We start from the raw sequence: 27,873 nt of genomic DNA on the forward strand, positions 1-27,873 counted from the left end.
TTGGGAGTACTCAGTGAAAAGTAGGGTGAAAGTTCCTGGAAAGAAGCAACCAGGAATTCTGGTATATCAGTTTCATGGCAGACTACTGCTGGATGATTTATTGGGACAGAGCAAAAACAGAGTACAAGTATACAGTGGGCCACCAAACAAAGTTTTGGATCAAGATGATTCAAAAGTGACAAAAACTAGAGAAGTTCAATGTATGTCAATGAATAAAAGTTATTTTCTTTACATACAGTATATATTTAAATTATTAGATTAACTAAATATGTTCATGTTAAATTGATTTAGAACAATAGTGTAGATGAGCAAAATGTGCAATTTGTTAAATTTTAATTAATTATTTTTTATTAAGTGTCTCCAACACGCGGTCAGTACTGTAGGTGTCTAAGGGGAATGCGTCAATTCAGATCAAAACTCACATCGTTTAGGAGCTCTCTGTTTTTTGTTTTCAAAGTTCCTGTGGTGGAAAAAGGCATATACACGAGGAGTATAAGCAACATCGAGTTTAGCGTCATGTCACTATACTGTACATTTAAATACATTCATAGACTTATTTAGACGTTGCCTCATTAAAACATTACCTTCAAGTTCAAAGCAAAAGCTTTTTTTAAGAATACTGTTATATGACATAACATGTATGCTTTTAGCTAATTGTGAAAGAGACAAAAACAAAAATTGGATAATAAAGTTAAGTAAAAAGAAAAACTGGAAATGTAAAAACAAAATTAATGACAAAAACGTAGTTCCCTAACTTAAAGCTGACGAAATTAATATCAAGTTCTTTAAAAATGCACCAAAGAACTTAAACAGGTAATCTCTATCCATGTAAAACTCCTCCCAGTACAGTACCGCCTCAATCCCTCACCTCCCGCCCTTCAAAAACGAATATTCAGCATCCACAGCTTCGCACCGAGCGTGTCAGTGCCACTGCCTTCTTTGTGAGTAACTCCACCCATTCTCTGGCGCGCACCCGGCACGTCACACAACTCACTTCACGTGACGGGTATCATAGTTGCTATTGGTGTAACGCTTAATTCCCTTACATTGGTCAGTTCCGTGAGGTCGAAGGTGAAGTCAATATTGCTTCGCTTAACATCATGGCGGGCTCTCGTGTGGAAGTGAAGAGGAGACACGATTCACAGGATAAAGTAGAAGAAGATGAGGAAGATGAGGGCTGGGTTGGGCCCTTGCCGGCTGAGGCAACGCAGTCGAAAAAAAGAAGGGGTGAAACATTCGTTTTATTTTAATTTAGTTTTCTTTTTTCCAATGCGGTGCCAGATTTCTTAATACTGGGAGCTGAATTCAAGCTGAATCCTGAAGTTAGCTCCTTATTCACACGACTCTGCCGTGCCTGCCTTTGAAAGGTTTGCGCAATAATCATGCAGTGTAATTAGAATGAGAAGCATTTCAAGTTTAGACTAATAACTAACACTCTTCTGCTCTACGGTATTCTGATAAGGATGCTCGCGGCACTGCGTTATGCAGCCAGCTGGATGCTTGTAGGCATTGTGTTTTATTTTATGAATTCGGGTTTCAATTATTGTTATTATTTTTCTTTCGCATTGATGATAATATATTCTTCAAACTATTAAACCGTATCTAAGTATGCAGGAGTATCCCTAGAAATGGTGCGGGCCCCCCTATTAATATATGTGAAATAAAGGTCATAAAAACAATTGCTTACAAGTGTCAATTTTATTCTAGATAACCTTATATACGGCCAGGGCCGGATTAAGGTGCAGTGGTGACCAATAATCCCCGGCCCAGTGACGAATTAAATGCAATATGCTATACACCCCAAACAATACGTATAATAAATGGCAAATACACGTCCATGGGAAAAACACCAGGGACCGGTGTCCACCTTCTTAAAGGCCAATTGAAGACTTATAAGAGTTAGTTACTCCTAGAATCTGTGTAATCTGTCATATTGTTAATTATTTGTGAATCACAGTTTCACTGTAATTTCCAAAATACATAGAAACAGGGCAACCCACAGCACAAGTTTACGTTCTTTCAAATTATTGTCTTTTTAAATGTTTTTTTGAAGTTCCTCTATCCAGCTCTTTTTGCACCAAAATCTAAACAAACAAAAAAATAAGGTGTAGGCACATCCATTGTAAGTATATGTACCAAAGCAGGGTAATACAATGTAAAAAGTTGCACAAAAAAACATTGAGACAAAACGGCTTCCTTATAAAATGAAGACATTTGCTAAATGGCTACTTTTTGAGGCTATGTCAAATCACGCAACTTTTCCAATAATTTTCAGATATAGCCTTCATTTACATAATCTTAGTGAACTGGGGACAGGTGGCTCATTCCCGTAAATTAGTCACATAATATTACATACTCACTGACTTAGTCTAGCTAGTTCACAACTTGCTATCAAAACCAAACAGGCTTGATTTTGTCTATCGTTTAAGGGGCAGTCTTGTATGCATTAACGCTGATAACCAATGAATGCTTATTCAGAAGTGCAGTTCATATAATGCAGTAGTGAGGAATAAGGAACATGGTGATGTCTAATATTTTATGTAACATGACAGAGTTGGGGGACGACGATGAGATTGTGGATGAACTTGCTGTACCTGTTAACCCTTGGTAAAGCATGAGCTCCAACAGGCAGCAAGCTATTGACTGTCACAAAAAGGGGCAAGTATGACTACACTGGAAGGTCGGCATGTAGTTGGTAAATATATCACTGGCAGTGATATCCAGTCCTGTAAACTGACGTGGTCTGGTGGCTTGAGCACCAAGTGCAGTCAGCAAATTTGACATACCCCACAACAAGAAGTTGCAAGGTTTTTGTTGTTGATTGTCAGACTAAGGCTGAGCCCCATTATCATTGGACATGCTGACATTAGTCTCTTGCTTCTGGGTAGTTGTGTCGCTTGCACTTGAGATCACCATAAATTTAATCTCCCCCTCAGACTCTGCCTGGCTAATATTAGCTTCTTCCCTGTTGATACTGAATCCTGACGGTTGTGAGATGTTTTCTTTTCTAAGAAAAAAACAAAAAAAAATTAGCAATTTCAGGCATAGTTTGTACTGTGGTTGCATTTCTATGTCTTTTTCGTATATTTCCTTTGGCTTAGCTGTAAGCAAAGAGTTCTCAACCTTTTTCTTACATAGAGCCACTGCTCTTGTCAATATGTTTCCTTGATAAGGACACTAAACAGTAGGCTTACAAATGTAGTGTTTACCTGGTAATGACAATAATGTTTGTTTAATCAGCATGATTTGTACCAATGTTAAATAAACTTGTAACGAATCACCTTTAAATCTTAATAACATGACTGAAGACCGTTACATATACTGTGTTCAGGGCCGGCACCACCATTAAGGCAAATTAGGCATTCGCCTAGGCTGCAGCTCATAAGGCTGCGAAAAAACCCAGCCGCACAGGTTAGCTACTGAACAGTCGTTTGGCGTGATGATAAGCTTGGCCTGTGGTGCAAAATAACCAAGCACTGGCTGAGTTCCAGCAATCTTTGAGACAATGAAACTACTGCATCTCGAGCTAAAATGCCCACATACCATTCTCTCAGCACCCCACTATCCCCAAGTATAGACAATTTCTACAGCACCTGGGTAGGGCAGCTAATTATTCATAATCCACAAGCATCTCTGCAAGACATCAGGTTATAGCTTTCATAATAGTCATACTGAAATTATGTAATTTTTATAGAGGAAATTGTAATAGTAGCATAAACTATGTTCAAACTTGAATATTGAGAGCTTAAATTTATTGGTTAACTACATGTTTGTTAAATGTTATTCCTAGTCAAAACTGCAGGCAACATTTTCTTCAAATATATATATATATATATATATATATATATATATATATATTATTTACATTTTTTTCATTTAATCTTCCATCTGTAGTGCTTGAATTTGAACGTGTATATTTGGACAACCTTCCAAGTGCTGCTATGTATGAAAGAAGCTACATGCATAGAGATGTGATTACTCACATAGTTTGCTCAAAGTAAGTTAAAGAAAAAAAATACTACTATTTAAAATGAGATTATATAGATATGTTCTAGAATGCTTGTTTCCATTTGAATCAGTTTCTTTTATGGTCACAGTCTAAAACTCATGTATTTTATTTTATTTTTTTTTTAATAACTTCCTTAATGTTTAATGTTTATTCTATTTATGCAACCAGGCCAGAATGTGCACTGTGAAAATATTAATTGTAATTACAGAATTTTGTATTGTAGCAGAAATACCGTCGGGTCTAATCTGCGTTCATTTTTGGACTTCTTTAATTGATTTATATATTTAAAAAAAAAAAAGACGTATCACTTATTAAAGATTAGATGTTGTGTCAACTAAATAATTACCCCTATTTGGGGCAATGAGTGTGTGTAGTGGAAAAGATTACTTTTTTATTTTTTTATGAGCATTAAATACTTACAGTACACTCACCTGAAGAACTATCATACAGTATTACTGTCTTCTGCATTTAAAAGTGACATTATTCTAAATGTCACTTTTTGAACAGTTGGTTCATTTTACTACTTATCTGTATACAGAGCTGGGTAGGAGACTATTCTGTTAGCCTTTCCCATGGCACATTTCCTTACTGGGATAGTTTAGAGTCGCCAATTAGAATAACCAGAGAAACTGGGAGAGGTCAGTGATACAGTCCTAGTCTCCTGGAGCTTTGAGGCAGCTCATCTAATTAACACCCTACTATGCTACTCCTCTCTTATATTATAAGATTATGTTTGATATCATTATTAGAATTTTTAGTAACAGCTGGATGATGGCAGTCTGTTTTTGAGGTACTGTTTCTAAGAAGAATTTTGCGTTTTAGTGATTGTGCTATTAATATTTATAGCCTTCCTTGTTTGTTTAATTATGAAGTGTGTTTATTTGAAACTGTGAAACCATCACTACAATAAAGAAAGAGCTCAGAATATTAATTACTGACTAAATTGTTCCTGAAATGACAGGGCATTTCTTCAACACACCAGTGTTCAGCAGACATAGTTTTTGCATAAAGTCCACATTGTTCATAAATAGTGTTCTAATTTGTTTCCAACCTTTCTTTATACAGGACAGATTTTATTATAACTGCAAGTCAGGATGGTCATGTTAAATTCTGGAAGAAGAAAGAAGATGAGGGAATTGAATTTGTAAAGCATTTTCGAAGCCATTTAGGTGTGTGTCAGATATGTATAGATAGATACAGATATAAAATTTATTTTGGGCATCCCTAATCCAAAATGCCTGGGGGCCAGGAGTATTCAAGTGTTTTTGGATTTTGGGAATATTTGTATATACATTATTAAATATCTCTGGGATGGGATCCAAGTCTAAATATGGAATTTGTTTCATATATACCTTGTACACACAGCCTAGATAATTTTATACAACATTTTTACTAATTTTGTGCATGAAACAAAGTTTGTGCACATTAGCATCAGCAGAATACCTGTATCAGATGTTATACAACAGCAACAACAAAAGCAATGGCATGCTTTCAGTCTCCACCTGTGATGATTTGTTTTGATTAAAAGGTTACTGTACATATACAATAAGCAAAACACACATTTAGTAATGCACATAGGTCTGGCAGTGATGATGTTAGATAACAAACTAGCACTGACAGAGTATCTGAGCCGGTGTTCCCTCTAAGCTGCCCCATGTAGCACTTTTGAATTGGGCATCTTACTTCCCCTCCCACACAGCTGTTGTCACGCTTTTCTCCCACAGCCCAAAACCAACTTATGTTATTCATTTCCACTAATTGGTTAAAAAAAAAAAAAAAACAGAGGGAACGCTGGTCAGAACCTTCCATGGGTAAGTGAGATCAGGTGTGGAATTTTCCACTTTTGGCGCCGTATTGGCGCTGAAAAAGTTTTAGATTTTGAAGCATTTTGGATTAGGAATACTCAATCTGTATATAAAGACATACATATTGTATATAAATGTACATACAGTAAATATGTGTGTGTGTATAATAAATACAATGTACAGTGTGTATAACTTTCTTATGCAGTGTGTTTATCTTAATGTTTGAAATCTTTTTTATATTTTAAAAGCCAGTTACTTTGTTTGTCAGTTCTGATGTACTATTACTTCACAAACCAAAATGGGGAGTTTGAATTTTCCTTCTAAATATTAATATTTTCCATATTTTCTTTCTAAGCTTAAGTTAATCGTTGATTGTCAGTGGTATTGTAATGTGAACTGCTTTTAAATGTGCATCACTAAGTATAAGAATACATTTCCCTATACATCTGCATTTTAAAGCTGTGAAAATACAATTTAATGTTCATTGCTTCCTGAAAGCATGACAGTACTATTTCAATGAATGTAAAATGCCACTCAGTTTAATATTATTACTGTGAAAAACTCCTAGCTTTGTTTTGCAATTTCATTTAAAAAACATTGGGACCGTTTGAAGGTTAATATTTTTAAAAATTGGTCTGAATGAAATTTATAAAAGGACAAAGTAATAAAAAAATATTAATGCATTCTCTTGTGGCAGGTGAAATTGAGTAGAATAATACTATAGGACATGGTGTGTGATGGAAATGAAATGAATGGATATATTTTTTAAGACTGTTTTTGTGTTGATTTGTTTTTGTTCAGCTCTTCTACAGCATTGACTTGAGTATTATTATCAGGTGAGGCCCAGATGTAAAGCACAGGTACGCACGACAGCTGGAGCTGGTTTTCCCGTGGTCAGTTTAATAGAAAGACCTACAACTGCTTGTTGTCTCCCATTTCAATCATTGCCTTATTTAGAAGGATACAGGAGAAGTTACAAACCAGTTTTTATGCCAGTTAAAGTTATGCACACTGCAGGCGGGTAAAGCCAGGCATGAATTGCAGCTTTGGCAGTAGGCTGCAAGACCAATAATGTATACAGATCCTCTACGGTATGTCTGATAGTCCACTATCACATAAGCAGCAACTGAACACTCATAGCATGTTTTATTTAATCAGGAAGATGTTTCCATTTCTGCGTGGAAACAATTCTTGGGTGTCTTAATTGATTTCAGATTGTGGTGCATCTCTCTCTCTCTCTTCCCCCAACACCCATCCCACCTCCCCTCCAGATGCCCAGAATGAGTCCTTTTTTGATGTCATTCAGTCCCAGACTATTATGGAAGTGTGAATTGTAAAGGTTTCCCTCCAGTCAGACTAAAGCACATGGAAGTCTGCTTACTCCGTAACTTTAAGCAAGGGTAGGTGATCACAGCCATTCACAAAAAGACTGCTAAGCTGAACATTTTAGGCTGTAAAACTAGACATGATAAACAAACACAAAAACTGCAAGTACTAAAGACCAGAGATGAAAAAGTTTGATGACTGCTTCTACAGCTGTAGTTTTGTTAGCACTATCTTAACCTCTATTATTGTCATTAATTATTCCCCACACCCAACTTGGCTCTTTTTTTTTTTCTAACTTTGGAAGTTATTATCTGTATTAATTCTTCCAATTTTAAATGATGGTTTACTTGATTTGTGTGGTTTCTTTGACTTTGTGAACATTTTTTAGAGTAAAATAAGATGCCCAGTAAACAATTACATTTTGCAAAGTGAGTTAGTAAAATAATGGTGAAAAGAAATATATTGGTTCAAACAAAAAAAAAAAATCAGTTCATGTTGTCTTTATGCATTGATAATGATGCAGGAAAGTTTACAAAAGGCTGCATCTATGTTTGCATCTTGTTCTTTGGTTGTTGCTACTATGATTTTTTATCTAACTACAACACTGTAATTGTAAAAGTAGGCCTAGACTGGAATAAGATATTTAACTCATATTGTAAAAATATAGTGAGAAATAGAAAATTTGTGTCCAGCATAAGTGTAAAGATGTGATTTTGAACTTTTGACACAGTCATGCTGTTTGTTTTTTTGGGATAAGATGTAGTTATGACTGTAGAGCAAAATCTGCAGGAGAAATTTTGTTGAAAATTTTTAGACAGTTCTGAGTCCATAGACTCAGACAATTTTTGAACTCCTCTTTGCTTGATTAGCTGCTAGAATGCTGCTGCTGCCCTCACGCTTGATCTGCAATTCGCTCGCCTACTCTAAGCCACCCCGCCCCAATCCCCCCGCAAGTGGTAGGCACCATTGTGAAGAAGAAGGGGCTGAGCGCACCCCAAAGAGACGCGTCTACTCCTCCGAAACTTCTCTTAAACAGTGATGCATTGAGAAACAAGTAACAGGTGTTTTTTTCACCTCCTCTTTGCTCAAGAAGCTGTAGGCTTGCTGCTGCGTGCTGCATGATCTGCATTTTGTGCAGAGCTTTGAATGTTTAAAAGCCTGTACAGCACCTGAATATTCAATCTTTTTTCACTGTTCCATTATTTCCCCGAGTAATATTTTCAGATTGTTTGCGCTAATGCGATTTTTACTCTCATTTTTGGAGACGTTCGAATTTTTCTACTTCCATTATCTCTAACCTGCTCTGAATGTGTATCATGGGACTTGCGTCTGAAGGTTATAAGTATGATGTGACTTGTCTGCCTCTCTTCAAAAGATCACGTCTCGTCGCAAGTTTTTTTTTTTTTATAATAGAGATATAGATATATAGTATAGTAAGTATATGCATATAGTATAGTAAATAAAAATTGTGTGCAGTAAACACCTTTGAGATAAGTGCATTATCATTCTTTATACATCATTTTGCACATTTGGAATTCTCATAAAGCGTTACACAGTATAAAATTATCCAAAGTAGTAGTGAATCATTGTTGTACATGAAACGTTGGATTGAGTTTATATTGCCTGACCCTCTTTAAATGGATAGAATAATGGAGAAGCTAGCAGGTACTGTGATGGTCGATTGGGTGAGCCACTTCACTGAATAAACTGGGAATCAAGACTTATATATATTCAGTCTTGAGGGGCAGCTAGGCTGTTTTGCTTCTGATTATTCTATACTTTGTTTGCTGTATTTGAGAAGGATACTTTCCAACAATACCTCCTGCACCCCCCAAAAGCCAGATAAGAGTGTATATGTTTGATCTAGACTACTGACATGGTGTCTGTTAACTGTAACATTTCATTAACCTAGATTTCAATTACAGAAGATATGTTTTTAGTTGCTTTTACACATAACTGGCAGTTGTGAAGTATATACTTCTTTAATAAATGCATTTTAAATATTTTTCTTTATTTTCTGTACAGGTGTGGTTGAATGCATTGCAGTAAGCGCAGAAGGGGCTTTATTTTGCTCAGTTGGCGATGATCAGGCTATGAAAGTTTTTGATGTTGTGAATTTTGACATGATCAACATGCTTAAACTTGGGTAACGTTATGCATATTCTTGCATTTATTATTATTCCATTTTTGTTAGACTGTACACCATGATTAATATGGCCTCATTTTAGATCTACAGTGATCCCTTGCCTGTCGCGGAAGTTATGCTCCAGACCCATCAGCAATAGGTGAAAATCCGCGATATAGAAAGACCATATAAATAAACATTTTTTTATAGTTTAAGCCTTAAAATACCCCTCCCTCACGATTTAAACAGATGTAAACTTGTAATAGTGAGCGACATCCGCGTAACACTTTCCTTCCTGAAGCATATCCAGGAGTTTTACCTTCTCCTGAATGGTCAAGATCTTCCTCCGGCGCTTAGGTTCACTACTACCAGAAGTCTTAGAACATTCAGGACGCTTGGGAGCCATTGTAGGGCTTTAAACAAAATGAAAAGTTCACAAAAAGTTACCGTAGTGTACAATGTACGTATATTTAATGATTTACTGTACTGTGTTGCTCAAATGTTCATTATTTTATATACATATTGACTTTTTACTGCATTTTAGTCAATATTTACAGTTATGTTATAAATTATAATACGTATTGTTCTAACAAACTCTTGTCCAGCACGCGTAGTGACAAATGAAAAGCGTATGCTTTGTTATGAATTGGCTGCAAAGTACACTACAGGTAGGATGTACTTGTTGAATTTTTACTCCATTTTTATTTATATACAGTACAGGTATATATATATATGTTATAATTACAGTAATACATTGTTATTAATAGTTTAGCATAGAAAAATGCTTATTTCAAAGTAAAAAGTTGTCAAAAACCCATAAAAAATTATTACTATAAAACCGCAGATTTCCGCGATAGAAAATTAGATATGTTCCACAGAAAAATCCGTGATATAGCAGGGGCGCACTAGCTGAACCGCGATATAGCGGGGAATCACTGTAGTAGTATACAAATGCTAATTTTAGTTTACGTTTAAACTAAAATGTAACAGCAGTGTTTGCATTGAATACCTGGATACAACTTGTACAGTATATTAGTTCCTGCATTCCTTATTTACAAGTATGTTATTGTGTAAGTCATTATATGTGGTTTGTAAGGCTACTTTATACAAATAAAAATTCAACTAGGTTATTATATATTTATTGCAATTCATTTTTAATATTTTGTTTTTGTCCTAATGTCCTCTTTGAATGTAAAGTTCTATTATATATGTATTTTTGAGAATGTACCTTCCTGAGTACTCTAAGTGGTTAACAAAAAAGTTATCAATGTCCATCTACAGTTTGTCTGATATAGAATGTTATTGATTGATTTTGTATTTACATATAAAGCTTTCACCCTGGGCCTTGTGAATGGATTTATAATCCTGGAGATGCCATATCCACTGTAGCCTGTTCAGAGAAAACCACCGGGAAGGTTTTTGTCTATGATGGAAGAGGAGATAATACACCAATTCATGTGTTTCAGAAAATGCATTCTTCTCCTCTTTGTCTAATTCGGTTGAACCCATCCTTCAAGGTAGTGGTTTCTGCTGACAAAGCTGGAATGATAGAATACTGGACTGGACTACCAAGTGAATTTAAATTTCCTAAGAATATTAACTGGGAATATAAGACTGATACAGACCTGTATGAATTTGCTAAGTGTAAAACATATCCAACCAGTCTGGCTTTTTCACTTGATGGTAAAAAAATGGCGACAATTGCATCAGACAGAAGAGTACGCATTTTTCGTTTCTTAACTGGAAAGTTAATGCGAGTTTTTGATGAATCCTTAACGGTGAGTACACAGCTTATTTAATAACATCATTAGTGCCGGGATAAGTTGTCTATCTATCTATCTATCTATCTTAAAGAGTCTGTACTAGCTAAACCTTTTTTGTCAGGTTTTCTTAAGCTATATTTAATTTGCACAATTGGATCAGCTAGGAATAGTTACAATTTTTAGGCACAGACCTCAGTAACATGACCATTTTTGTCCAGAAGAAAGTGCTGTCTTGATGAGTATTCTAGTTTATACTGTATGTTAATAGGTTTTCCTAACACAGTAAACTCAAAAGCTAAAATGCATGTTCACAAAAAAGTTGCTGTGTATTCTGAAGATAAGCAGGGTTTATTTTCACAAGGAGTCCAGAGAATTCTATCTGAAGAATTTACAAGGTTTCTTACTCACACGTAAAAGGATGAGCTGATTATTTTGTAGATCGATAGATAACACTGGTCTACAAAAAATATTTTTTGTTTGCTACTGGGAACTTCAGACCAGCTCTCTATTATAAAGTTTTTTACACTGATTTCTTATATGAAATCGGAATTTTAAGCTAGTATATCAGAATTTTGAGATACACATCATTGCTGTTTTGACACTTTTGAATATCAATATATCAACACAATATCTAGAGTTTGAACTATGTCCCACCAAAATTGTTTGAATGTGTTTATTCTGATAACAAACCAGAAGACTATACTAGAGACACTTCAAAACATGTTTATGTCAATTTACCTCAATATAAAAGCGAGGTCAGTGTGCTCAAAATTGTCTCAGGCACTCGCTTTTGCGCTTGTACTGCACATCCGTCTCTCTTTGCATGAACCAACAGTAGTCACTCATAATGCTCAGAGAAATTTTTCCCTGATATCGGTTTTCCATCACTTTTGCGTCTTGATGAATCGTTCCCAATGCTCATCTCTGACATTGCTTAGATTTGGTGGAAAAAAGTCGAGATGAGAATGTCAAAAATGCGTCTTCGATGACATTCTGGCTCCCATAAGCTAATATACTTTCAGCAAATTCTCCACAAGCTCAGCATAATTCTCTGCTCTGTGACTGTCAAGAAAATTCTGGACAACCTGCGCGAATGAGGGTGCTGGTTCAATTGGCTTCAGTTTCCTTTTGAACTCATCGTCAAGCATCAGTTTACGGATTTCAGGGCCAACAAAAACACCTTCCTTAATTTTGGTTTCACTTTTCTCGAGACCAGACTTATTTCTTAAATGCTGAAACACATCGCCTTTACTGTCCTGTCACCCTAGTTGTCCAAGACCTGGAACATCATAACTAAAAAACGGGACATGCTGGATGAAAACGGTTTTCAGATTTGGAGTCAGCAAGTGAAATTTGTTAAAGTACAGGTGAAAGAATCCCAGTAGCAAAATGCTTGTTGACCAGTGTAATAGGACAAACTAAAGGAGACAAGAATCCTAAAAGGAGAAGCCTATGCCACTGATATCTTCTTCACAAAGGCTAATATGAGAAATGAACTGTGAATGGGGAAACTGCAAAACATCGGGACCAATTGAAAATCAGGAACGTTGTGCATATGCTAGTCCATTTCTGTCTTTCCCAGAAGTTTGGCAAAGCTAAGTTCCCCCATGCAAAGTATGTAGAATTCCCCTGAATAGCTTTCAGAATCTGCTGCTTTCCCACTTTCCACAAGTTTGTATCATATAGAATATGAGAGAGATTCAAAGCCTTGTCCATCTTATGCATAGTGTGCATTAATGTGTGGCATTTGTATTTTACCAAAGAAATCTTTGATTTGAGCCTTGTACAGTACAGTATCTAAATACTTATAGCATTCGTTATTTGTTACTTATTGCACTCACTGATTTCTGTTCAGTGTGCATTGTTTATCTCTTATGTTGCATTAAAATCTTATTGGGCATTTCTCCCTATTTATAATGATGATGACATGGCTTGAAACTAATTTGCTGTCTTTGTCTTATAGCCAAAAAATTAAATTCTAAATTGTATGACAACTTTTTTGTATAAAGACCAGCTTTAACACCCTTGAAGATAATGTTTGCCTCTTAGCTTCATTTATGTTATTCATTACAATTTGGGTTTACTGTAAACTCTTATTTTTCCTCCAGTCAGTCTTAACTTTTCCATTGCACAGTTGTCTGTTAGATTGCCATTTCATACAGTAAACTCTAAGGATTTCTTTGATTTCAACACAGTTATGTTAACTAATGTAGAAAATTTCATCATTACATTGAACTACTTGGATTGTGTTAAGGATACATGGGGAAAAAAAAAACATTGTCTGGAAGTTAGGATGGCGAAAACCCCTGAATCAGTAGTTAGAATTATCAGTAAATCAAAAATTAACTAATGACATCTAGTGGTTTCTAAGTACAAAAAAATTAAAAAGCATTTTTATATATTGTAATGTATTTTTTAATATTTTAATTTTTAAAGTTCAAACTTAGTTGCTTTGACAATAAAACAAGCCCATGTTTGAAAGTTTCATACTGTATTTCATCTAGTGCTGACATCCAAGCTAGGACTAATTCCTCTAAAAAGTACATTGTAAAAATGAACCCATAATGTACAATGATTGTCCATTTTCTTATATTAGGTGATCTTGCCATTAATACATTTGTATTTTCCTTTTACCTACTAGTTTTGGTTAGGCATTTGAGTGGTTTTTTTTTTGTTTTGTTTTTTTTTAAGATGTTCACAGAACTCCAGCAAATGAGACAGCAGCTTCCTGATATGGAGTTCGGAAGACGTATGGCCATAGAACGAGAGCTGGAAAAAGTGGATGGGATTAGACTAGCTAATATAATCTTTGATGAAACGGGGCATTTTGTTCTTTATGGAACAATGCTAGGAATTAAAGTCGTTAATTTGGAAACAAACAAGTAGGTATCTCTTTCATTAGCAGTCCATGCATTCAGTAGATCTAAAGATGTGTTCATATACTGTATGTCCTGTAGTACCTTCTGCAGATATTCATCTTTTTACTTTCTGGGAGCATACTGTATGATATTAGCAGTCATTTTTTGCTTTAGAGTAAACTAATATAAATTATAGTTGTGAGTTCGAGACTTTTACCACTGTAGTTCTTTTAATTTATCACCATGAAATTAATGTTAAATTATATTTGGGCGGCATGTAGCATTCCAGTATAGCTCAGAGTCATTTCTTGTTCTAGCTTCTTGCAATTGTTTTGTACAACTGGTCAAGGAATTGTTTCACTTATTTCTGCTACTTATAGAGTAAAATTTTATTCTCACTTCATCTAAATAGTTCCACCAGAGTGACTCTGGGATATTAACTGCCAAGTGTGATTTCACACAGGACAGTCTTGTGTAAAACTGCACAAAAACTTGGCAGCCCTTTCCCATTACAGTGGTGTACTTTGTTGTTAGGATTTTTCCAGACAGATCTATATATTCTTTGCCCAGTGTGGTGAAATCATAGAGACATTTAAGTAACTTGCCGTGTATGTTGCACTGCTTTCTACAAATACTTCAAATTTCACTAAAATAGCAGCTGGTGTTATGTGGACAGTGTATGGCTATGTCTAGTTATGAAAATACTTCATTAATTAGATGGAAAGTAGCTATATTATTTCAGGTTGCCTTACTCCCTTTCCGAAACATAGTAATGAGAGCTTTGGAGGCAGGACTTCAGAACTCTTAAGGTTCACCCAGCAGTTCAAGGCTGGTGACAAGGCTACCTGTCCTAGGCCTAAATCCCCTGTCTGCCTGTAGTTTACATCCCTAACCCTTTTTAACCTACAGTGAAACTCCTGGGAAGACACCTATGCCAAATTAATGTTAGTTATGTCATATTTATTTAAGCACAAACTTGCATGTAATAAATGAGGGTTAAATTAATCCTCTCTTCTGTAGTACATTGTATTCATTTCTAAGTGTCACTTAAACTAAACCTTAGAGTCTCATCTCTGCTATTGGTGGAGGACGTGGTTCTGTTGGCTTCAACGGACAGTGACCTCCAGCTCTCACTGGAGCGGTTCGCAGCCAAGTGTGAAGCGGCGGGGATGAGAGTCAGCACCTCTAAATCCGAGGCCATGGTTCTCTCCTGGAAAAGGTTGGAATACTCTCTCCGGGTTGGGAACACATTACTGCCTCAAGTGGAGGAGTTCAAGTATCTCGGGGTCTTGTTCACAAATGAGGGAAGAATGTAGCAGGAGGTTGACAGACGGATCGGTGCAGCAATGTGGGCTCTGCAATGGTCTGTCGTGGTGAAGAGAGAGCTGAGCCAAAAGGCAAGGCTGTCGATTTACCAGTTGATCTACGTTCCTACCCTCACCTATGGCCACGAGCTTTGGGTAGTGACCGAAAGAGCAAGATCGCAGATACAATCAGCCGAAATGAGTTTTCTCTGCAGGGTGGCTGGACTTTCCTGCAGAGATAGGGTGAGGTGTTCAGTTATCCGGGAGAGACTCGGAATAGAGTCGCTGCTCCTCTGCATTGAGACGAGTCAGTTGAGGTGGTTCAGTGCCCCCTGGACGCCTCCCTAGGGGGGTGTTCCGGGCATGTCCCACTGGGAGAAGGCCACGGGCAGACCCAGGACACGCTGGAGGGATTATATCTCCCAACTGGCCTGGGAATGCCTCGGGGTCCCCCCAGAGGAGCTGGCCGGGAAGAGGGAGGTCTGGGCTTCCCTGATTAGGCTACTGCCCCCGTGACCCGACTTCGGATAAGCGGTGGACGATGGATGGATGGATGGACGGACGGACTTAAACTTGTGGTTTCACATACTTTGTGCAGACCATCTGTTAGATTTTTTTTTCTCAATTTATCTATTGAACTGTCATAAAGTTTGTATATTACTCTTTGGTTTTTAGTCCTTGTGAATTGATTGTCAGTCAGTTTCTGAGCAGAATGTATTCTTTTACACTGCATTCTTCAGTGACCCAAGGTGGCTTTGTTTTTTTTGTTTTTTTTTTTTTTTAAATGGATGGGTGGTTGGCAGTGTAAAAAAAAAAAAAAGTAATTCAAGAAGGATTACTTTCTTTAAGGACTACTATACACTCATTTTCAGGGCCCGATTAGTCTGCACAGCTCTTCGTTTTCTCTCGAAGGACTTTTGTGCCGAGTCCTGTTTTAGAGCAGTACTACCCCGATTTCAGCTCCAAGACTGCCAAGAGCGAAGCAAACTATTAAGTAAATAACCAATACACTGATGAGCTTCTCATCCATAATTTAGTTTTGCTGTTGTGAATATATTGGGTTGTATTTCATGTACTAGATCCTATTTAGAATAAGGTTAACGTTGACATGTTCATAAATCCCTCTGCTAGTGAAGTGTTTTGTTTGTTTACAGTCCTTGAACAAACATGTTTACTTGACATATCAGTTAAACTATATTTTGAATGGTCGATAGTTTAAAAGAAACCAATTTCACAAAATAAACGGATGATATTCTTTTTACAGGTGTGTAAGAATCCTGGGTAAACAGGAGAATATTCGTGTTGTCCAACTGGGTTTGTTTCAGGGCACTGCAAAAGCACACAAAGCTGCAACTACCATTGAAATGAAGGCATCCGAAAACCCGGCCCTTCAGAGTGTTGAACCAGACCCAACAGTCTTCTGCACTGCTTTTAAAAAGAACAGATTTTATATGGTAAGTTACTTATTAATAATTGTCAGTTTATTTTATGAAATTTTGAACCTGTACATTTGTAATGTATTTTATTTATTTATTTATTTATTAGGTGGAAATGTTTTTTTTTCTCCAATTTACTGTCTTTAAAAAGAGACTTGCTTCTTTCCACAATCTGTAATTTTTCATTATCATTATTTTTATTGAATTAAAATAGAATAACATCAGGAATATAAATAGAAACAAATCATAAACAGCCCAACAGTATCCTACTCAGCTGGGCCCTTGAGCAAGACCCTTAACCTGAAAATTGTTCCAGGAGCTCTGTACAATGGCTGACCCTGTGGTCTAACCACCAAAGGTCATGCAAAAAGACTGTTTCCCCTCAGGGATTAACAAAGTATATCAAAATCAAAAAAATCCTCATCTGCCCTCTACTAACATATTCAAACTTAAGCTAAGGGGCACACAGGAAACAGGCCACAATTGAAATGCACCAGCAAAATGAAAAAACTCAGTAAAAGAGAGCAGTATTGGAGGAACAGCAAACCAGGGTTAGAACAACTGATGTAGTCCAACTTTAAGTTGAATTGTGAGATGCTCCAAAAATGTGTGATACAAAGAATTCAATTAAATTGTAGAAAGATGATCACCATTTGTTTACAGTAATGAGATAATCAGCCTTCCAGAGAAAAACAAGAATTGGTTAAGCAGCAGACAAGTTTAAAAGAAGGAAAGTTTGATGTAACAGTGGAGTATTTAAAGGAAGAACAGAAGACAAAATGACAACCTGTATGTGATACCAAAAAAAAAAACTCAACTGGAGCCATTCCAGAACACATAAAGAAAAATGCCAGATTACCAAGGGGACATAAATGGCAGGAAGGGTCAGGAGTGAGGCCCATCAGCTGGTGCTTGCAGAGAGCAGAGTAAAATTTAAGCTAAATTCTAGGCCTGGATGTGACACCTCAGTTTTTTGGACTAGAGTTAAATACTAAAAATCTCTTACCATTTCACAGAAACCTGGAAATCAGTGATATGCCCGATATTTGAGCCCAGTATTTAGCGGGAGGAGGAAGAAGAACCATAATTATAAAACTAAAATGTGGTACAATACTTATTTTGGTAATTGGCAAGACTAGATTGAAAATAAAGTTTACAGAAGTTTTTAAAGGAAGTTCTTACAACAACAAAGGCACAAGTATGGTTTTTAGAGGATTGTCACTGCAGGGAATTTGCTAAGTATATCATCAAGTCTCTTACCCAAGTGTTGCCTCGCAGTTCCTCATAGTGGGAATTGAACATGGGCCTCCAAATCAAAAAGCATTGTCTTAGATTGCTGAACCATGAAGGACTACTCCCTCAGCTCTTGGAATGGCTTCTCACCTTGCAGGCAGTGACATCTTGTGCAGCTGCCAGTTTTTCAGCCTGACACTTTTGTCGCCAGTTGTCAAGATGAGAGATTCAATTAAGGGTGTCAGTACCACCCTATCCTGCAATCTAATTTTGCTAATCAGCACAAATGGCTGTTTGTAATCTCAGTGGTCTGGGATTTCATCTCAAGGAAGAGGACTGAGAGAGTATGTGACTATTGCTCACTTTTGATGTATCTGTGACTGAGGAAGCAATATCAACTCATAAAATTTTTGAAGCTATTGGAAATAGGGATGAAGGAGAGTAGGGTGGCTAAAAGCCATGTCACATTAAATGACTTTTCCAGCAATTTTTGGTCGTGTCCTTCATTTAAATAATCATAGGGAGTTGGAGGCAGTCGGCAGTGTGCTCCCATGAAGTCCATACTTCGTGATTCACTCCAAGCAGTCCTTGACTCACCCTGACAAAATCAAACAGTTGAATTTTGTCTTTAGTTGTAAGGATGAGAGCAGTTTTTTTTTTTTTGAGTACAGAACAGTCCAAATGCAAGAAGAATCTTTAATTTGATCATTTTGAAATTTACCATCATGTACCCACTCTATTTTATATATGTTTTGTTACATAATTTGATACTTGATGTGCATAATGTTATAAGTTCTTCCTTAACCTAGACTTCTTCTAGATTTTTTGCATTGATTATATAACAACTTTGTGCTCATTTCCTTTTACAATAGTTTACCAAGAGGGAGCCAGAAGACACCAAGAGCGCAGATTCAGACAGGGATATTTTTAATGAAAAACCCTCTAAAGAAGAAGTTATGGCAGCCACACAGGCAGAGGGCCCTAAACGAGTGTCAGACAGCGCCACTATTCACACAACAATGGGTGATATTCACATTAAACTCTTCCCTGTGGAGTAAGTCTCATGTGTTAGTTCAAAGTCCTATAACTATAGCTGTGACAGCATTGTTTGTATATTTTATTAATATAATTCTAATTAACTGCATTATAAGAAATTTATGAAATGCAGGACATTCAGGTTTCATGGAGTTAACTAATTTTGATTATAATATTCCAAATAACAAAAGTTTTAAAAAATGTGGAAATACAGGAATTCACTCTTTGCACTTTCATTACAAGGTCATATGAATTAAAAAAGAAATAGACAAAAGTATTATGTATAATTTGTACACTAAACTTTTTATCTTAAGTTGCTCCTGGTAACTTAAAAAACTTAATTTTTAGCTAGTACAGTGCATCCAGAAAGTATTCACAGCGCATCACTTTTTCCACATTTTGTTATGTTACAGCCTTATTCCAAAATGGATTGAATTCATTTTTTTCCTCAGAATTCTACACACAACACCCCATAATGACGTGAAAAACGTTTACTTGAGGTTTTTGCAAATTTATTAAAAATAAAAAAAACTGAGAAATCACATGTACATAAGTATTCACAGCCTTTGCTCAATACTTTGTCGATGCACCTTTGGCAGCAATTACAGCCTCAAGTCTTGTTGAATATGATGCCACAAGCTTGGCACACCTATCCTTGGCCAGTTTCGCCCATTCCTCTTTGCAGCACCTCTCAAGCTCCATCAGGTTGGATGGGAAGCGTCGGTGCCCAGCCATTTTAAGATCTCTCCAGAGATGTTCAATCGGATTCAAGTCTGGGCTCTGGCTGGGCCACTCAAGGACATTCACAGAGTTGTCCTGAAGCCACTCCTTTGATATCTTGGCTGTGTGCTTAGGATCGTTGTCCTGCTGAAAGATGAACCGTCGCCCCAGTCTGAGGTCAAGAGCGCTCTGGAGCAGGTTTTCTTCCAGGATGTCTCTGTACATTGCTGCAGTCATCTTTCCCTTTATCCTGACTAGTCTCCCAGTTCCTGCCGCTGAAAACCATCCCCACGGCATGATGCTGCCACCACCATGCTTCACTGTAGGGATGGTGCCAGGTTTCCTCCAAATGTGACGCCTGGCATTCACACCAAAGAGTTCAATCTTTGTCTCATCAGACCAGAGAATTTTCTTTCTCATGGTCTGAGAGTCCTTCAGGTGCCTTTTGGCAAACTCCAGGCAGGCTGCCGTGTGCCTTTTACTAAGGAGTGGCTTCCGTCTGGCCACTCTACCATACAGGCCTAACTGGTGGATTGCTGCAGAGATGGTTGTCCTTCTGGAAGGTTCTCCTCTCTCCATAGAGGACCTCTGGAGCTCTGACAGAGTGACCATCGGGTTCATGGTCACCTCCCTGACTAAGGCCCTTCTCCCCTGATCGCTCAGTTTAGATGGCCGGCCAGCTCTAGGAAGAGTCATGGTGGTTTCGAACTTCTTCCTCTTACGGATGATGGAGGCCACTGTGCTCATTGGGACCTTCAAAGCAGCAGAAATTTTTCTGTAACCTTCCCCAGATATGTGCCTCGAGACAATCCTGTCTTGGAGGTCTACAGATAATTCTTTTGACTTCATGCTTGGTTTGTGCTCTGACATGAACTGTCAACTGTGGGACCTTATACAGACAGGTGTGTGCCTTTCCAAATCATGTCCAATCAACTGAATTTCCCACAGGTGGACTCCAATTAAGCTGCAGAAACATCTCAAGGATGATCAGGGGAAACAGGATGCACCTGAGCTCAATTTCGAGCTTCAGGGCAAAGGCTGTGAATACTTATGTACATGTGCTTTCTCAATTTTTTTATTTTTAATAAATTTGCAAAAACCTCAAGTAAACTTTTTTCACGTTGTCATTATGAGGTGTTGTGTGTAGAATTCTGAGGAAAAAATGAATTTAATCCATTTTGGAATAAGGCTGTAACATAACAAAATGTGGAAAAAGTGATGTGCTGTGAATACGTTCCAAATGCACTGTATGTAGTATGGAATCACTAAGGGGTCTGTGCTTGGAACCTCTGATTTATTTATTGACACTGGTCCTGGTGCATTGAGTAAGTTCATCAATTTGTCAATAGCATCATAAGTTTAGGGGCACCAAAGAGGGGTACAGAAGGATGACACCTGATGAACTGTTTTACTCTGACAACAGGGAATTAAACCTCTTTGGATGTGAATAGAGAAGGCTTTATGGTCACAAGTGCTCAACAATATATGTTTATCACAGTGAATTCTTTTACTTCTGTAATGAGTCATGTGCTTTAGTCATCAGGACAGGAAGTACATTTTCCCAATGAGGGTACTGAGAATCTGGAGTTATGTAGTTTAACTATTATGGATGAGCCATGGTCCTGTAATTTACAAAATTACTTGTGCTCATTGAAATGAACTGGATTCTAAGGAGAGTATTCTTCCCAGAAAAATCTTTAATCTATTAGTGAGTTATTAGTGTACAACTGTAAGTTGAAAAAAGACCTTGTAATTCCTATAGTTTGTTAAGAAAAAAACAAAAAACAATGTAAGTTTGGTAACAGAATGCTTTTAAGTTTTTCAGCAAGGCAAGGGGCACAGATGAAAGCTGATCATAGGTAAACATACCATGAAGTGTTGGAAGTATTTCCTCACAAACATCCACAGATACATTAACTAACATATTAGGTAGTACAATAGAGAGTAGGACTTCACAGACTGTGAACCTCCAACTTGATGATTTTGTATTTAAGTGACTAAAGGTTAAGGATGTTGGCCTGAGTGGCCTGTTTTTTGTGAAATTTGTTTTTCTCTTCCAAAATAAGCTTTCCTCTGTGACCTAGTTTCATGGACGATGGTACTAGAGTGGTTTGTTTTTTTTGGCTCCCCCGCCAAAATTACATTTTATACCAGTAGCAGTTGGTGATGCTCAGATCAGTGGGGTAACATACTGTAAGTTTACACTCCAAATGACATGATGGGTAAAGTGGGTGATCTTAATATTGAGTTTTTCAGAATATGCTTTTCTAAGCTTTATGGTAATTTAGTTGCAGTGCTCCTTTACGCAGAGTATTATGGTACTTAAATCACACGTGACATTTTACTGCTGGGACTTCTGGCAGTAAACAAGAAAAATGGTGTTATGTGTAATCAAAACATGCAAATAATCATAACATCAGCATAAATACAGTAGGAAAGTATGTTTATTTTCCACTGCTGCACATTTAGATGTCCTTTGTGTGACATTTTGAAGTAGTCACCCATGCACAGCCTGACATTAAAATCGTCACAGTAGATGCATGGTTCTTTGTACATCTAATTTTTTTTTTCCTGTTGCTGGTGCATTAGAGGGTAGAATGTCAGTGGCTGTTCCATATGATCGATGTGCCCCTTTTTGCTGTTGTAGGCTACCACTTCATAAGGGATTAGTGACTTCACATGTCCCCTGACATGAACAACAGTTGCTGCATTGTGAACAGTATTGAAGGAGCCAAATTCTTTCTTCCTCTACTTGATCACAGTTTGCTTTTGTGCTATGTACCTACTTGGGCTACAGTGAACCCTAAGGTGACCAAATTCACCAAACATACCACAATAGTTCAGTCGTATAGTATCATATGTACCACTTTAATTATCTGTGTTGACGTCTGACCAATTCACATTTACTACCTAAAATAAACATGGAGTTTAAGGGGATTTGATTTATTTATTTTTGTGGTCACTGAACGATAAGCCTTAAAAGTTTAATATTGTTAATAAAAAATGAATCAGTAACACAAGTGGTGTGCACTTTAATTATAAAAGACTTGGTGATGCAGAATTTAGTGTTTAAATGAATAAAGAAAAACATCTGAATCTGCTTATTCTAGTAACATGAAATCAGTGATCGGTTTTAGCCTAAAAAAACAACAACTTGATTGCAGTATCTGCAGTGGCCCCACTTCACTTTTCACCGTCTGCCTGATGGTCACTGCTGTTACTCTCATTTTGTTTCACTTTTTTGCTCAGTATTTTTCATCTTTTCCAGATTTTCTTAAATATATTTGTTTACTAACATACTCTTTGTTTTCCTTTTTTCTTTCAAAGGTGCCCCAAAACGGTGGAAAATTTTTGTGTTCATAGCAGAAATGGATACTATAATACTCATATATTCCATAGAGTTATCAAGGTACTTATTTTTTCCATGTTATTTTGTTAGGCGTTGAACACATTATGTTTGATTGAATTTTGTACCATGATCGGCCATTTGTATGACTGCTGAATTAAGAGACTGAGATGCTAAAATGTGACAGTTTGTACTTTTAGTTTATTGCACATGCAAAATCATCAGACTTGTATATTCCACAGTGCCAGTCAATCTGACATTCCAAACTTAAGAGGATTTTCTCACTATATGTGTTCTTATTTTAATTTGTTCACTCCTGTTTAGTTGTTAAATGTGTTGAGTTCAGAACAATTTACACTTTTAAAATATCCTTTTTATTTAATAAAGAGTAAGTAATGTGTTAATTAAAAAGACAGTGCCAAAAATGCAGGAGAGTTTGGTATTGTATTTTGCCTGTGCATTTATAAGAAGGCCTTTAAAGTGCATTTCTTTACCACATAGTTTCACATTAAATAAGTCCTAGTGGAGTTGAATTAAAAAGGTCAATTCAGAAACTTAAAATTTAGAAAGAAAGTAAAGAGAAGTTAAGCTAATTAATTTACAATAGAAAATGAACACACCACATTTGTGTAAGGCACGTTAGAGCAGCGGATGGGTTTGAACATCTGTCTACAAGTAGCTGCAGAAGGGAGTTTCATTTGCAATTCTGCAGTCATTGAACCTCCTGGTCATTCATTTAGTGTCTTATTTCCTGCCACTTAACAGCCAAAAAAATGAAAAGTAGAAAAATGTAAGCAAGTGTAAAGACTTCTGCTTTTTGTTTCTGTTAAACTCTGCAAGGTTACAGAGATAATAGGCATAGCGTAAAAAAAGTTATACAGTAATCCCTCCTCCATCGCGGGGGTTGCGTTCCAGAGCCACCCGCGAAATAAGAAAATCCGCGAAGTACAAACCATATGTTTATATGGTTATTTTTATATTGTCATGCTTGGGTCACAGATTTGCGCAGAAACACAGAAGGTTGTAGAGAGACAGGAACGTTATTCAAACACTGCAAAAAAACATTTGTCTCTTTTTCAAAAGTTTAAACTGTGCTCCATGACAAGACAGAGATGACAGTTCTGTCTCACAATTAAAAGAATGCAAACATATCTTCCTCTTCAAAGGAGTGCGTGTCAGGAGCACAGAATGTCACATAGATAGAGAAAACAATCTCTAGCAAACAAATCAATAGGGCTGTTTGGCTTTTAAGTATGCGAAGCACCGCGGCACAAAGCTGTTGAAGGCGGCAGCTCACACCCCCTCCGTCAGGAGCAGAGAGAGAGAGACAGAGTTTGTTTTTCAGTCAAAAATCAATACGTGCCCTTCGAGCTTTTAAGTATGCGAAGCACCGTGCAGCATGTCGTTTCAGGAAGCAGCTGCACAAAAGATAGCAACGTGAAGATAATCTTTCAGCATTTTTAGACGAGCGTCCGTATCGTCTAGGTGTGCGAACAGCCCCCCTGCTCAATCCCCATACGCCAGGATCAGAGAAAGTCAGCACAAGAGAGACAGAAAAGTAAGCAATCTAGCTTCTCAGCCATCTGCCAATAGCGTCCCTTGTATGAAATCAACTGGGCAAACCAACTGAGGAAGCATGTACCAGAAATTAAAAGACCCATTGTCTGCAGAAACCCGCGAAGCAGCGAAAAATCTACATATAAAATCCGCGATGGAGTGAAGCCGCGAAAGGCGAAGCGCGATATAGCGAGGGATCACTGTACATAATCTTTCCAGAGATGCTCCAAATACAGTTCATTACTCGTGCTGTGCTGCTGTGATATGACTTTCAGGACTTGCTGTCTGCCTACAAGTCTATCATTGTGTGGCCCTCCATTAATTGTCAGTATCCAATGCTATAAAAAGATGAATTAAAAGTAAAATTATAAAGAATGTTTGTGTCAAAAAACACATCTAACTATGGTCTGTGCACCACATTCATTTTTGTGGGTGTTGCTGTTTAAAAGCATTGCTTAGCTTTCTATCTGTTGTATGCATAAAGAGTACCATCTGTTTGGTCAGCCATGCATTTTCAGATGGCTTAATTCACTTCTGAAATGGCTTAGATTATCCATCCATCCATTTTCCAACCCGCTGAAACCGAACACAGGGTCACGGGGGGTCTGCTGGAGCCAATCCCAGCCAACACAGGGCACATGGCAGGAAACAATCCTGGGCAGGGTGCCAACCCACCGCAGGGCTTAGATTATTGTGGCACATATTTATAGAATCTGACATTTTATTATTTAAAGTCATTAATATTTTCAAAAAACACTAAGTTTACAATTGAATCAGTGTTTATAATATGAATGTTACATTCAGGAAGCACTTGCTATACAAGTACCCCAGAATATTGTTTAAAAGCAAGTAGTAAAGTGCAAAAAAACATCATTCAAACACAGAGGAGAACTTAGAAAAAAATAAAAGAAAGGGAAAATACATGAATGTAATGGCCTACACAGTAGTCAGGATCAGTGACATACGTACAGAAGACGGTGACCCTAACAACCGTATAAATCTATATGGCAAGTGCACAAGCCAAAGTTAGAAAATTAATAAAACAAAAATCAAGGGATGTCACCTCATTGCCATACAAAAGCTAAGTAAGTTGAAAGGGTCCTTTTCTTTCTTTTCTCATGAAGCTTCTTCATACTTAACATTGTTACACAGGGTTTCATGATCCAGACTGGAGACCCCACAGGTACGGGAATGGGTGGAGAAAGCATCTGGGGAGGAGAATTTGAAGATGAATTTCATGCTACGTTGAGACACGACCGCCCATACACCCTGAGCATGGCCAATGCTGGCCCTGCCACAAATGGCTCTCAGTTCTTCATTACAGTTGTACCAACAGTAAGTGCTTCAGAAACCGAACCACTTTATCTGTGTTGATGCTGGTGTTTTTATTATCATTGCCACTTGTGGAAGTGACTTGGTACTCAGAAATTCATTATTTTGTAAGATGTGTTTAAAAAAAAAAGCTGCCTTCATTTACCCTCGATTCACTTTTTCTTCATTTGATGTCTTTTTCCCTTTACCAGTCAACTTTGTGAATTGTTACCAATAATTTTTGAAATGCACACTTTTGTGTAAACGGTCATCTACAGGTGGGAAACAGAAGCAGCTGATTTATGGACTTTGGTGCTTTATTATATACTGTAGTAGATACGCACCATATACTACAAACCTGCCTGTCAGCGATGCCCGAGTTGCTGGTGAGCTGAAACTAAACCAGTGTCTTGTGCACAGTCCTGCTAGGGCCTCACTGTCGGATGTGTGTACAGAATATACCACACATTGTCAAATGGCACAAACACCTTTCTAATATTAACTACAACCCTGAAGTTGTAGTGGTCCTCTTTGTATGAAGTGTTTTTATTTTATTTTCTTTTCCCTCTCTATAAACAAACTTTGAATAGTTTCTTTCACTCTGCTAGAATAGTCATTAGAAGCGTAAATATTGCAAAACTTTTGTACTCTAGTAAATTGTCATAATTTGCTTTTTTCTTATTGTGATAACCTTATTAATAGAAGGAGTAATCTCAGACATTTGTGTTTCCTTCCATCATATTTGCATCACATGTGTTCTTTGATTTTCTTTTTAAATGGTTTTATGTTTTATTAATTACAGCCTTGGTTAGACAACAAGCACACTGTTTTTGGAAGAGTTACCAAAGGCATGGAAGTTGTGCAGAGAATTTCAAATGTGAAGGTGAACCCCAAGACAGACAAACCATACGAGGATGTCAGCATTATAAACATCACAGTTAAGTGAGGACAGACTGCAAAGCAGTTGATTTGCTTATTCAAATGTATACAAAGTGCAACACTTCAATAAACTTCCTTGTTTTGTTATTCTTGCCTGAAGTTAAAGTGTTTTCTTCACTGATAATTTTTTTAAATCTGAAATTGGAGAGTAAATGCCTGCCAATAATTCACTGTGGCATGGGTTCTCATTGCTAGTGATTGCAAGTGAAAGTGACACTTGGCCATTCTCTAGTGACCCGGGTTCATGGGCAGTTTATCTGATGAGAGTTTAACTGTCTCAGTGTGGACGGTTGAGGTTCCCTGGATGTGCCTCATGAATGGGCCTGTTATGCCGATGCTGCACAGATGACAGGGTTGGTTTGTTGGGTATGTAGGTGCTGCTAGGTGCCAGTGCTGGTGTGCATTTATATAGGGCAGGCTGTATGCTGCGTAGTCCAAATTGTAAATCGTTCGATTTCATTGTGTGCTTTTGTCAATTAAACATCAGTGTTTTGCAGCGGTTAGCACTACCACGGCTTGGCTCCAAAGAACCAGGGGCTTCATTTCTTATTGACAGATTCAGTTTATCTTGTCTAAAAAGCAACATAATATGGGATTTTAAAAAGCTGGAAGTAGACAGAAAAATTATTACATCCGTACACAAAAAGAGGAGAAGGTAGATAAACTTTCAGTTGTGCACATGCATTGGTAGACGATTGGGCGTTTATTGTTTCCCTCAACTGGTGACAGTAAGAGATTTAATTGAACACAATAAGAAGCAAAAATTATTCATTAGGTAAACTAGCATCAAGTGTGAAAAATATGAATGGCATGAATGTGTTGATACAGACCAGTGGAAGGGTAATGCAGAAAGACAATGATGGGAAACAAGGACTGCGCAATTCAGTTTCAATAAAAACCATATGCATTACCCGAGTGTAACTTTCATTTTTTCTTTTGTCTATAAACAATACCCCATTTGTGTTTCATTACTTCTGAGCTAACTTCGCGAATTTCAGCAGTGTGTTCTCTGTATGGACGAAAGTCATGGTTCACATGCTCAGCTGCAGGACTTTCACCAATGGTGTGTTTTTAGTGATCAGTTAGACGAATGGCTTATAAGCAGT

At 37.2% G+C, this 27,873-nt stretch overlaps 1 protein-coding gene across 2 annotated transcripts; it reads left to right on the forward strand.

Annotated features, from left to right (window-relative positions):
- Nucleotides 1–1,056: 1,056 nt before the first annotated feature.
- On the forward strand, nucleotides 1,057–26,850 carry ppwd1 (peptidylprolyl isomerase domain and WD repeat containing 1). Of its 2 annotated transcripts, none has more exons than XM_028805471.2 (11): nucleotides 1,057–1,227; nucleotides 3,895–3,997; nucleotides 5,075–5,178; nucleotides 9,166–9,286; nucleotides 10,596–11,043; nucleotides 13,720–13,910; nucleotides 16,455–16,644; nucleotides 18,732–18,913; nucleotides 22,942–23,023; nucleotides 25,670–25,852; nucleotides 26,631–26,850. In XM_028805471.2, exons 1-11 carry the CDS (start codon nucleotides 1,101–1,103, stop codon nucleotides 26,772–26,774), a joined length of 1,875 nt encoding a protein of 624 aa, XP_028661304.1. In that variant the 5' UTR covers nucleotides 1,057–1,100; the 3' UTR covers nucleotides 26,775–26,850. The 2 variants fall into 2 exon arrangements, with proteins under 2 accessions (XP_028661304.1, XP_028661305.1); XM_028805472.2 differs by lacking the exon at nucleotides 1,057–1,227 and adding an exon at nucleotides 1,234–1,367.
- The last annotated feature ends 1,023 nt before the right edge of the window (nucleotides 26,851–27,873 follow it).

Source organism: Erpetoichthys calabaricus, chromosome 7 (genome assembly GCF_900747795.2).
Source record: "Erpetoichthys calabaricus chromosome 7, fErpCal1.3, whole genome shotgun sequence".
NCBI lineage: Eukaryota > Metazoa > Chordata > Cladistia > Polypteriformes > Polypteridae > Erpetoichthys > Erpetoichthys calabaricus.

Coding starts and splice junctions, on each gene's coding strand:
- ppwd1 (XM_028805471.2), top strand. CDS start 1,101: ATGGCGGGCTCTCGTGTGGAAGTGAAGAGGAGACACGATTCACAGGAT. Junction 3,998..5,074: donor ACTCACATAGTTTGCTCAAA/GTAAGTTAAAGA, acceptor TTCTTTATACAG/GACAGATTTTATTATAACTG. Junction 23,024..25,669: donor TATTCCATAGAGTTATCAAG/GTACTTATTTTT, acceptor ATTGTTACACAG/GGTTTCATGATCCAGACTGG.